We start from the raw sequence: 12,450 nt of genomic DNA on the forward strand, positions 1-12,450 counted from the left end.
TCTTTTTTTTTTCTATCCTTCCTGGCGAGTGGTTGGCCGTCGGTCCACCCTCCATCTTCCCATCTTCCAATCTAACGATCGCATGCGTCATTGGCATTGGTCCAAAAGTAATACCAGGAACCCACCGTCCCCAAAGTTTCTGGCTACTTTTGCAAGTAAGGGCCAGTCTCTGCCTGCATAATTCGTTCCATCCTTGATTTTTTATTCCCCCTTTGTTACCAGTTGATCCCCTTTCGCTCCCATCCTAAGTGCCTGGGGTCGATTAGAAATCAGGACGGCACACACAGAAATAAATAATTGTGCAAATATTCAAATATAAGTCGAAAAGGTCCAGAATACGTCGAGAAGCTATCAGACGGTCCATTCGAAGGAAAGAAAAAAAAGGAACACACCATAGTCACAAAAAGGAAAAAAAGAAGAATAAGAACCAAAAGAGGAAAGAAACCAAGGAGTGGGAAAAAAGTATCAGGATTTGTTCCCTTCCACCGTCGAGGTTGCAGTCTCTGGGAGCCGTGGGAATTTGTACTCACCCAGGGTTGCATAGTTTTTGGCGTGACAGGAGTCGAGTTCTTCGCCCGTCGGAAACGCTTAGCTCACGACACTCGACCGCCTCCCCTCTTCCCCCCCCCTAAAATCTCCTTGTTAAACCCGACTACGTCACAACTTCTCATCTCCCTTCCTTTCGCAGTTACTCTCTCTGATATCGTGCAGAGTGTGAGAGCTACGAGCCGATTTTGATAAGTCTCGCCTCCAAGATCTATGCTTCTGGCTTCATTTCTATATTGTTTCTGTATTCCTTAATTTTGTTCGCCAGCAACTGTTTGATTTGGTCGCCTTTGCCACTTTTCCTCTCACTCGCTGCCATTTTTTTCTTTTTTTTTTCTTCCCTACCCTCGCTACCTTCGCCCTCTTTTCTACCGCGCTCCTCGCTCCTGGTCACCTGCGACTTCGTCTTTCCTCTAATACATCGCCCACATCCGGTTCAATTATTATGTCGGCCGCTGTTGCTTCCTCAGTTCCAAGCAACTTATCAAATCATACTCGTAATTCATCCCCAATGGACTCGAAAAAGAACGCGTTGGAGGTCGAAGGTTAGTAGGAATCCCCTTGTGCTGGCGTTTTCTTCTCGAAGTATTCCGAGACTTTTCTTATACTTTGAACCTTTTTTTTTCTTATTTTTATTTTTCTGTGTGCGCTCGCCTTGATTGTCTTTTGGTGTCTTCTTGTCATCTTTATAGTGTTGATGTTGTTTCTGGGTTGGTCGCACGCGCCACTGCTTCCCAGATGTTTATGTTGTCTGTTCTGCCGTCGGGATGACCTCACAATTGGCGTCATCGATGGGGCTCTGCTGTCTGATCCCTGACCGCGCGGTCGGAACACCATCGCGACGCTGTCTTCGTCACATACATCCTCGCATACTATCTCGTCGTCGCGTTTTGAACCTCATCGTCCACCTTTTACCTTACGACTTGGTTCGCTGACTCAGACTTGTGCCGTCGTTGTGCAGACTCCAAGCCCCCCTCTGAAATCAAGGAGCCCAAGGCCGATGAAACGCAAAACTCATTGGCGCCGCCTCCTCGACCTGCTATAACTACCTCTACTGACACTCCTGACTACTTCAACTCTATCCACAACCCGTTCTCGTTGGAGCCAAACCCCTTCGAGCAGTCCTTTAGCGGCAACGGTAGTAACGGTGGTACTGGCGAGACCCCCGGGAAGTCGATCCTTCCTCCTGTCGCAGCCCTCACTTCTCCTGCCCTGCCGGGCACCAGTTCCGCCGCCGGGGGCTACAACTGGTCCAACTCGTTGCGCTCGGGACCCTTGAGTCCTGCCATGCTAGCTGGGCCGACCGGCTCTAATGATTATTTCGATAGTATTGGCAGAGGCTTCCCTACTCCCAACGAATCTTCACTTCGTACAGGACTGACGCCGGGTGGTGGCGGGTCTATGTTCCCGGCGCCCAGTCCAAACTCTCAGGCGCTCTTGCAGCAACTTCAAAGTGGCGGCGCAACCCCGTCGACTATTGAATTTCACCGTACCGCACTCGCTGCTAAGAAAAACGGGGTGAATGGTCCTACGTCCAACCCCACTGCTGAGCCAGAACAAAGTTCGCAAACCGCAGCCATGGATATCAACCATCCTGACGCCACAGACGCGGCCAATGGCCTGTTTATGTTGGCCAAGGGCGGACAGGCGAACTCCAACCAGTTCTCCGTGCCAAACCAGTCATCACTGGCTTCGCAGAACACTCAAGGTCAAGATCAGGCCCGCGATGCTGACAAGCGAGCATCTCACGTTGCCAACGGCGCCCCGAACGCCGGCCGGGAGCCTAGCGGAGACGCCTCGGATCTGCAAGCAGAGCAAGGCAAGCCCTCTATGAAAGGGAAATCCAAGAAGAACGCTGCCACGAAAACGGGCGGTGCCGCCAACAACCGGCGCAAAGCTGATGATACCCCTGTCAAGGGTCCGAATAAGAAGTCTAAAGTTAGCCAGGGCTCTGGTAGTCCTGAACCTCCTTCTGATATGGGAGACTCCGACGATGAGGATGATGAGCAGAAACGGAAAGCACAGGGAGATTCAAAGAAGATGACTGACGAAGAGAAGAGAAAGAACTTCCTGGAGCGGAACCGGTAAGTGCTGAACTTTGTACTAGACGCTGGTGAAACTTTGCGCTGACACGAACCACCAGGGTCGCCGCGCTCAAATGTCGGCAGCGCAAGAAGCAGTGGCTAGCCAACCTTCAGGCCAAAGTTGAACTATTCACCTCCGAGAATGATGCCCTCACTGCTACGGTGACTCAGCTTCGCGAAGAAATCGTCAACCTGAAAACCCTGCTGCTCGCTCACAAGGATTGCCCAGTCTCCCAAGCGCAGGGACTCGGTCCGTTGATGATGAATGGAATGTCAACCGGGTTCGAGCCCAACCCCTACAACATCCCCAACAACATGGGCATGCAACCAGGCGCACCTATTCCGACACAAGGAGTTCGACGATAATGAGCACACTTTCAATAGACCGCGATCCTAATATTGCCATGATCTTGGTCCTTCTCCTCGGTATAAGCTACGACTTTTTGTCGGCTGTCTGTGTCCCGGGCTCAAGCTTTACTGAATGGATTCTTGTCACCACGTTATGATCGTCTTCAGCTTCGGCTTTTCTCATAGGGCGCCCTGGCATGGGGTTGGTGTTAATGATGTATACGATTTTCAAAAACGCACGGGCTGGATCTGATGGTGTGACATGAGATATCACCGGAAGGTGCAAATTCGGCGCAAAAGCTTCTTGGCTGCTTTTCTTTTCTCCCTTGTCTTTATCTTTTATCTTTCGTTCGAGTCTTGTGTCGGTCCTGGAGGTCTTCAATCCCTAGACCCCTTAAGGAACTCGAATTTCTGGAGGATTGTACGCTGGTCCTTTTCTCCCCCTCTCTCTGTGTGGCCGTCTTCTCTTTTCTATAATTTGGCAGGTTCTATTGGCTGCGACAACTTCACTTCGTTTGTTTGATATTCGCGGAACGGTTTGCTTTCCCCTTCTTTCCCGTTTCCCATCCATCTTTCTATTTTCTGCGGTGCTTACAACTGGGGTGGCGTAATGGTGGCTTTTTGTTTTGCTCTTTGCTTTTTTACAACAGTATTCTTATACTGTGCTCAAGTCAACATGTCTCTAGGCGTCTAGGAATGGAGCATGCCGGGGCTTCCAATCAATTCAAATCTTCAATTTTATCTTCCTACTGTAGAAATTCAAGGCATTCAATGCGTATGAGATTAATGCGTACTTAGTCGAGACTGCTTCGTACTCGAGTACCGGCAGATTCCAGTGACGTTGGACGGTGGAAAGTCTTGGCACGACGCGGGTGGCTTCAAACAGCCCAAACCAGACAAACATAAAACATCCACGCGCGCTCGAGGGTCGGACTTGTGAAGTCTATGCGATCAATTATATCTCCGGGTTGCAAAGGCCGCAGGGCGCCATGCGCTGTTCCATTTGTTTTCCGTGAATCTCAGATCCCCTTTGAGACACCACCCTCCTGACAATCCTACAACACAAGCTCCACACTCCGACCTTTTCGCTTTAGGTACCTAACATTTCACTATCCAACGACCTGGAAGGACACTGCAGGTTATACACTTGAGCTTAGAAGACTAAACCGGGGCAACCAAGGACCGACGATGTCTTCCCGCCACCCCTCCCGTCCACGTCGCGTCGACGAGGCCCTTTACCAGCTGGTCGAGTCCCTCTCCCCCCCGCTGTCGCTCTCGGCCATTGGCGACGACGTCTCCGACGACACCGAAACCTTCGCCGCGCTCGAAGCCCAGCGGAATCGCGAGAACCACGAGCGCTCATGGCGCATCATCGACGCCTACGCAAACGCGCCCAATGATTCAGCCTCGCCCTCCGGTGCGGCGGCGGGCTTAGGCATAACCCGCCGAGGCAGTCTGGCTGGCGGAGAGAACGTCAACAATGCGCCGGATCTCATCAAGCGGAAGCTGTTGCGGGAAAACGCTAGCCCGGATAAGGCGGTGCGGTTCTCGAATATGTACTCGCGTTTGTTGACCCAGCCGGTGCTGTCGCAGAAATGGGCTATCCTGTATCTGCTGTATCGGTTGTCGAACTCGGATGATGGGGAGGAGTTTGTGGATGATGGGGAAGGGAGTCGGAGTCCTCACATGGAGCCGGACAATTTGCAGAATATGCTTTGGAAAGGTCAGCGGCCGAGACGAGGGACTGGGCCTCGTATGGCGGATAATTGGGACGAAGAAGGCCCTGCTATTAGCTCGTCTGCGTCGCAATTGCCGGCACGGAAGGCGTCCTTGCGACGGCCGGAACGAGCTGAACGGGTTGAACGAGTCGAACGACTTGAGAATGATGCAGACCTGGAGCCCGAGAGATTCCCTGAGCCAGTGGTTCATCGTGACCAGCCGGATGACACCCCTCGAGGTTACTTCACCGTGGAGGAACAGGGAGCCGCTCAGCGCCCGCCAACTGCAGATGCGCAGAAGAATCTGACTCGACCCGCTGAACATGGCTTGCTGCGCGATCTTCCGTTCAACCTGCAAGGCTTGTCTTCTTCGAGTCTCGAGTTCACGTCGGCGTCTGTCATCAAATTGCCGCCGTCGCTTCCTATCCCGATGATCTCACTCCTCAATACCATCGCCGAGCCATGTCTACTGTATCGGAAGCTGTCTGCTTTTGTTGAAGATGATAGTGGTGGTCTTCTCAACCAGAGTCTACGTGCAGCTCTCTCGAATGAGCTTCGGTCTTATCTAGGCCTCATTGCAACCTTGGAAGGAGAGATTCGGCGGGCATTGGTCGCCTCGGAGGACCCGAACAACTTCAACAGCGCAGCTAAAAGTGGTGTTACGTTGAAACGATGCGCCGTATGGACAAGAGATGCCACCATGGCGTTACGTTTGATGAGTCTCATTGTCGAGGAGGCACAAAGTAAGTATTCTTGAGTCTCTCTGTCTCTACCACGCGCGGATCAAGGATTGGATCTAACAATGATCTAGACAAGAAAGGCGGCCAACTCATATCCTTGATCCATGGGTTCTCGACTTCGCATGGCGATCCTTTCGTCTGCGCCTTTGCGGAGAAACTTCTTGCACATATTACAAGGCCGTTCTATGATATGCTCCGGTTGTGGATCTACGACGGAGAGCTTTCTGATCCTTTCAAGGAGTTCTTCGTTGTTGAGCCCGAGTTTAGACCCGCCACGGATCCGCGACGCATTGCGACGAGTGTATGGGAAGATAAATACAAGTTGGACGACGAGATGGTGCCGTCCATTATTACGCAAGATTTCGCGAAGAAGGTGTTTCTTATCGGAAAATCTCTCAATTTCATACGGTATGGATGCGGGGACTCTGGCTGGGTAGAGGCATACTCTAAACAAGCCTCGAAAGAACTACGATATGGTGATACGGCCAGTCTTGAGACGTCAATCGACGAGGCGTACAAGACCACGATGGCGCAACTCATTCACCTCATGAATGACAAATTCAAACTGTTCGATCACCTAAAGGCGTTGAAGAAGTATTTGCTGCTTGGGCAGGGAGATTTCATTGCCTTGCTCATGGAATCGCTGGCCTCGAACCTCGATCGGCCTGCCACTTCGCAGTATAGACACACTTTGACCGCTCAATTGGAACACGCTATCCGTGCGTCGAACGCACAATACGACTCGCCAGATGTCCTTCGGCGCTTGGATGCTCGCATGTTAGAGCTCAGTCACGGTGACATTGGCTGGGATTGTTTCACGCTCGAATACAAGATCGATGCTCCGGTAGATGTCGTCATTACATCCTGGGCCTCCACGCAGTACCTCAAAATGTTCAACTTTCTCTGGCGAGTGAAACGGGTTGAGTTTGCCTTAGGCAGTACGTGGCGGCGATGCATGACTGGCGCCCGGGGTGTCCTGGGCAGCGTCGATGATAAGGTCGGGCCGGATTGGAAGCGGGCAAGATGCGTCATTGCCGAAATGATTCACTTCGTCTGCCAGCTACAGTGGTACATTCTTTTCGAGGTTATTGAGTCCAGCTGGAACGATTTGCAGGCCCAAGTTTCCAAGCCTGGATGCACACTGGACGACCTAATTGAGGCGCATACCGCCTACCTCAATTCCATCACGCGCAAGGGTCTCCTCGGCTCTACGTCGGCGGCGAACAAGCATCAGGAAGAGACGTTCCTCACGCAGCTCCATCAGATCTTGAAGATAATGCTTGCCTACAAAGACGCCGTCGATGGGCTGTATTCTTTCTCAGTCGCCGAATTTACCCGACGACAGGAACTCAGCGCGAGAATCGAAACTCGCACAGCGCAAGGCCGCTGGGGCGTCACGGAGCGCGATCTTCTGGGACAGCACAAGAACTCCATGTCCTCGGTATCTGCGACGCCGACCGTCGGAAACGCCGGCGACGGCACCGACACGCCCTCATCTCTCATGAACCACGATCTTTCCGTGGACGACCACATGCTCTCTTCTCTACGGACTCGCCTGCGAGAGCTCTCCGCCGAGTTCCGATCGCGACTGAACGTTTTCCTCGGTGACATTGCCTACCATTCCGAGACGGACATGCGGTTCCTCGGCGTCGCCATGAACTTCAACGACGTCTACGAACCAGCTCGCAGGAGACGCACTACAGGAGTAAGCTCTCGTGATCGCGAGCGAGCACGACGCAAGGCAGCCGCCTCGAACGGAGAAAGCAGCTCGCAACGAGAGGCGAAGCGCGAGAAGGAGAAAGAGAGACGGGAAGTTGATGGGGGTGGCAATGCGAGTGGAAGTGGAACTTAATTCTAACACTCCACGTTTTGTTTGATTCGTTCATTCTATGCTTGTGAAGAATTGTTCGCAGGGTGATGGGCAGGCTGAGATTCTTTTCACTGGAGTCAAGGATGGGAGGGAGCAAAATGGGCAAGTTATATACATACATTCATACTACGGAGTACTGAGTCAAGATTCATGGCACTATGGCTGGCTGGCATGGCATGATAATGCAAATGATGAATTTATGGTTATACATGGTTCTTGTAAAGTGGGAATTGACTCGTTTGAACGATGGAGAGTCTACTATGAGTCCAATTGATCCAATAGTATCCTGCAGGGCTCTGTTACTTGTAACTTGTAAGTCTGCGGTGACAGCGAGTTACTTACTAGTTCTGGTATAGCGTGCCTCTAGCTATAGTAGGTACAGTAGTCTTACGGTGTACGGATACTTAAAGGCTGGTTTCCCCCAATCTACTAAAAACTTTTCTCTCTCGAATGATCCTTGGAAAAGCACTGCTCCCGGCCACCATGCTCTCCCTTTAACCCACCACGTTCCCTTATACACTCTTAATGTGTTTTCCAAACGATGAATTCTTCCGTCACCATACATCTTGTTTTAATACCTACTCAGACGACGGGAGGTATGGCCTCCATCGAGTCCTGACACTAAAGGAAAAACAGGTAAACATACGAATAACGCGCAGAAGAGCTAGTTGGGATCCCCGCTATGTAAAATAGCCCGCTTGGTGCAATTGGTAGCACACCTCTCTATTATTAAACATATTGTTACGGAGATCCAGGTTCGAGTCCTGGGGCGGGCAGTTCTTTCTTTCTTTTTGGTTTCTGATCCACCCCCGCTCCTTCCTTCCTTCCTCCCCGGAGTTTCTTTCTGTTTTCTTTTCTTTTCTTTCTTTTTCCTTGATAAGAGCGGGAACTTGGTATAAAAGTATTTTTTGTATCATTTTGGTTAGGGGGTTTGGTAGGTAGATTGCTTTGACTGGCAGTACATACAAGTCCATCTACAACTATGCGACCCTTTGCGGAATGATCACTCTACTCCGTAAGCCGTAGTAAATAGGTAGTAGCTAGTAACTACCTAGTCAGAGAGTAACATACTCTGTTATCAAGTTGACTCTCTCGTTTCTAGACCGTGTAACTGTACGGAGTAGATAAGTCTCTTCCTCAGGCACCAAGATCAAGTGGACCTTCCTTAGTTCCTTAGAGAAAAAAAAAGATCGCTCCGCCGTGACCGCCGCAACTCACGTGGAAATTTTCTCCGGACAAAAAAAACCCTCCTCTCTTTCTCTTCGCCGAGAAAGGTCAATTGAATCCAATATACCCAATAATACCTTCGATTCCCTTGCTTGAATCGATCCGGAATCACGTCCTTTACCCCCTCCGAACCGCGCGACCGACCTGGTCCGATCGAAATCGAATTTCCCTCTCCGCGCCGCGCGAATCGGCAGCGACATTGACATCGACATTCACACCTACGGTACGGAACGACGGAAACTAGCAAGACAATGGCCAGCGAAGAAGGAGACTCCACCGCTGGAGCGAACATCCCCGCGTGGAAGAAGCTTGGGTTGAAGCTGAAATACGCAAAGGATCCGATTCAGGAGGAGATCGAGGCGAAGGAGAGCAAGAAGGACGAGGAGGGGAAGGAGAAGCGCAAGAGCAAGAAGAGACGGCATGAGGATGAGGATGATGAGCAGGAGGACGGCGAGGGGGAGGAGAAGAAGAAGGTGAAGAAGAGTAAGAAGAAGAGCAAGAGTAAGAGTAAGGATCAGGATGAATCTGGTGAGAAGGAGGAGAAGGAGAAGGAGAAGGAGAAAAAGAAGAAGAAGAGGGTGTCGTTCTCGGCGGATGCGAAGGTTCACGATGGCGAGGAGAGCGACCACGACGACGTTGCGGCATCTGATGCCAATGCTGATGCTGATGACGAGGATTCTTCGAAAGCTGGCGAGAAGAGTGGAGCTGAGGATGGCGGCAAAAAGAAAAAGAAGGAAAAGAAGAAGAAGAGCAAGGATGGAAAGTCAACGAATGGTGACGGATCGCCGAGAATCCACGAGACTCCGATCCTGTCGTATCTCAGCCTTTATTACAAGCACCGGTCGGCTTGGAAGTTCCAGAAGAACCGTGAGACGCATCTCTTCAAGCACATTCTCTCGCTGGAACACGTTCCTACTCAGTACAACGCTGCGCTGCTGGCATATCTGCAAGGGCTGAAGAGTGAGGGCGCGAAGCAACGACTACGTGAAATCGCCGAGGAGGTCGTGAAAGCAGAGATCGAGGCGACATCTACAGAGCCTGAAGCCAACGGCACGGAAGAAACGCAAGAGAGCCCCAAGCAGGACACGACCGGCTACAACAAGGCAGTTGACGCTTTCAAAGCGCACCTGTCCGAGGATAAGAAAGACGAGCTGGATCGCGTCCACAGCGCCGACGAGCTGGACGGGGAGACCGTAAAGAAGGTTGAGAAGAGACAGCGAGCAGAGCTTCTACTATTTGCGGTCAATGGCGCCATTTACACCTTCCAGAAACCCAAGCCCGCTGCACAGAAGGGTAAGGGCGCGAAGAAGGCCCAGCCTGGCAAAAAGAAGAAGAAGAACCGCACGGCGTTCGTTGAAATCTCGAGTAGCAGTGAAAGCGACAGTTCCAGCGATAGCGACAGCGACGATGACACAGCCAAAAAACCCCAACCCAAGAAGGAATCGCGCAAAGATGCCAGCGACTCGTCTTCTAGCGACTCAGACAGCACGAGCTCAAGTGATTCTTCGTCTTCCTAGTTCTACCTCAAGAACTGAATCTATTACTACGCCTTCCTCAGTCCTTCAGGCCGGAATCATTGCTTTCTTTCTGTCATTGGCGGACTGCATCGTTTCAGTATCTCATTTCTTATTCTGTTCTCCCAGAGAATATACCCTAAAAGTTCATAGCGAAAAGTTTGATACCTGGCTAGGCATATGAAGGAGTTATTTTTTCGACCGGAAGTCATAGCCATCGCTACATTAGCATGTATTTGTAGAAAACCATTATTTATAGAGCCGTCAAGTCCGACAGAGTAAAGCATTGATCAATTGACAGTTGAACTGCAAAGAAGCATCAATGCGATATTGCCATGATGCGCTGTCAGAAGGCGGTGACGGCCTTCGGGGAGCTTACTCAATCCAAGCTTAGAGCTTCGCCCAGGCACCCTCTGGCACGCGTCCTCTGAAATCCCCGCCGTCTTCATCCCCAATTATCTCTTTCGGATCCTCTTTAATACCTCATCCCTTGTCCTCAACCTCGCCCATACTTTTCCGTTTCTTTCCCCCGGATATCACAGTTCGACCACCATCATGTCTGGTAGGGCCGTCACCTTCCCTGATGTGCATGACTTCATTGATGAACTGACAATCCTCCGTGAGCAGGAAGCGCAGGTTACGACAGACATATTACCATCTTCTCGGACAATGGACGCTTGTACCAAGTCGGTATGTTCTTCACTCTGGCAATGATGCCTTCTCTGACGTTGCTCGATCCTTTCCGCGCATGACCTCCGTGGTCTGGCATGACGACTTGGCTAATTCGTGATACCCTTCATCTAGAATATGCGTTCAAGGCCATCACTTCGGCCAACATCACCTCGCTCGGTGTGAGAGGAAAGGACTGTGCCGTGGTGCTGTCGCAGAAGAAAGTCGCTGTAAGGCCCCAACGCTCGCCCTTAGCGCCCGGTTCCGACCACGTCTGATACAAGAAAAATGCTAGGATAAACTGATCGACCCTTCCTCCGTTTCGCATATCTTCCGCCTGTCTCCCTCCGTCGGCTGCGTCATGACCGGTTCCATAGCCGATGCCAGAGCCAGCGTCGACCGTGCTCGCGGAGAAGCGGCCGAGTTCCGATACAAGTATGGCTACGAGATGCCTTGCGACGTTCTTACCAAGCGACTGGCCAACATCAACCAGGTCTACACACAGAGGGTGCGCATTTTCCTCCCTTTGCATCGGTTTGGATCGAGAACCGAAGACGTACTGACTGACTGGTTGCCTGTAGGCTTACATGCGGCCGCTAGGTGTCGCCATGACCTTGATCTCGGTGGATTCGGAGAAGGGCCCCCAGCTCTACAAGTCTGACCCTGCAGGATACTACGCCGGATACAAGGCCACCGCGTCCGGCCCCAAGCAGCAGGAGGCGCTGAACCACCTCGAGAAGAAGTTGAAGAACAAGGACTACGCCGAAGGCAGCTGGGAGGAGGTCGTTGAGCTGGGAATCACGGCCCTGAGCCACGTGCTCAGCGTCGACTTCAAGAAGCACGAACTGGAAATCGGCATCGTCGGCGGTCCCCGGACGGACGGCAAGGAGGGCACAGACACCGCGTTCCGAGCTCTGACGGAAGACGAGATCGACGAGCGGTTGCAGGCCATTAGCGAGAAGGATTAAACGAATTGATTTTGTGATTGTTGAGAGCATGCATGTTGCTAGACGCCAGAGTATATGAATATCAAGTTCTTGCGAGTTATTGGATGTCGTCATTTCCTTTTTCCCTCCCGTCCTTGCAGCGTCCAGCTTGCCCAAGCACGATCGAAATGGGTAACTTCTCCGTAGCTACCGTGAAGATCATCGTAGCTTTCTCCAGACCGGTGGCAAGATTTCAAAAATAGGCCCTCGGACTAGATAAACATAGTAGCATGAGGGATGGATTGATCCGATGGGCTCGTCACACCCAAGTCACACACACAGTCTGCATATTCTCTCCCCCAGCTCTCAATGCGTGGAGGCAGGAGAGGTGCAAGGAAAGGGAATGCAATGCGAAGCGACCGGAGTCAAGGAAGATGCCAGGTCTGCGAGGTCTGCCAAGGTCAATGCTGTGAAGGGACTACATATTCTTACTGCGAAGCCAGAACTAGGAGATAAGCGATGGAAGGCGAGTGGATGGACAATCTCGAGAGTGGATTCGACGGGAGGAAAATCGCCACCCGTCGGACTGACAGCCTGAGGCCGCGATCACGGCTCAGCTTGCTGTGGCTGAGCTGTGAAGTGTGGCTTTCGCGTCAAGAATAGTAAATCTGACACTTTCGCCTGTTGTGGCCACCAAGTTTGATCACTGTTTGAGGTCAGACTACTGACTAGTGATTACACAGTAATAGTTGAGCACTAGGTCCGGATACAGTTCAATCCTACGGTCTCCCTCGGGCCTGAACTTGCA

The 12,450-nt window shown here is 51.6% G+C and overlaps 4 protein-coding genes and 1 non-coding gene across 5 annotated transcripts; all 5 read left to right on the forward strand.

Annotated features, from left to right (window-relative positions):
- Positions 1–1,057: 1,057 nt before the first annotated feature.
- atfA (bZIP transcription factor atfA) lies at positions 1,058–2,996 on the forward strand (the record flags this gene model as incomplete). Its single annotated transcript, XM_046086364.1, has 3 exons — positions 1,058–1,091; positions 1,508–2,630; positions 2,690–2,996. 3 exons carry the CDS (start codon positions 1,058–1,060, stop codon positions 2,994–2,996), a joined length of 1,464 nt encoding a protein of 487 aa, XP_045942327.1.
- A 1,170-nt stretch (positions 2,997–4,166) lies between these two features.
- SPC98 (tubulin gamma complex associated family protein) lies at positions 4,167–7,288 on the forward strand (the record flags this gene model as incomplete). The annotated part of the gene is made up of 2 exons (XM_046086365.1): positions 4,167–5,439; positions 5,508–7,288. 2 exons carry the CDS (start codon positions 4,167–4,169, stop codon positions 7,286–7,288), a joined length of 3,054 nt encoding a protein of 1,017 aa, XP_045942328.1.
- Positions 7,289–7,998: 710 nt separating this feature from the next.
- Positions 7,999–8,082, forward strand: LDX57_004694. Its single transcript has one exon. It is a non-coding gene; the product is annotated as a tRNA-Asn (tRNA).
- A 702-nt stretch (positions 8,083–8,784) lies between these two features.
- On the forward strand, positions 8,785–10,050 carry LDX57_004695 (WKF domain-containing protein; the record flags this gene model as incomplete). The annotated part of the gene is made up of 1 exon (XM_046086366.1): positions 8,785–10,050. The coding sequence occupies one exon, from the start codon at positions 8,785–8,787 to the stop codon at positions 10,048–10,050; it is 1,266 nt and encodes a 421-aa protein (XP_045942329.1).
- Positions 10,051–10,602: 552 nt separating this feature from the next.
- Positions 10,603–11,684, forward strand: prs2 (proteasome core particle subunit alpha 1; the record flags this gene model as incomplete). The annotated part of the gene is made up of 5 exons (XM_046086367.1): positions 10,603–10,609; positions 10,675–10,737; positions 10,852–10,946; positions 11,012–11,224; positions 11,298–11,684. The coding sequence occupies 5 exons, from the start codon at positions 10,603–10,605 to the stop codon at positions 11,682–11,684; spliced, it is 765 nt and encodes a 254-aa protein (XP_045942330.1).
- Positions 11,685–12,450: the final 766 nt, after the last annotated feature.

The sequence above is a fragment of the Aspergillus melleus genome (assembly GCF_016097325.1).
Source record: "Aspergillus melleus strain CBS 546.65 chromosome Unknown contig2, whole genome shotgun sequence".
NCBI lineage: Eukaryota > Fungi > Ascomycota > Eurotiomycetes > Eurotiales > Aspergillaceae > Aspergillus > Aspergillus melleus.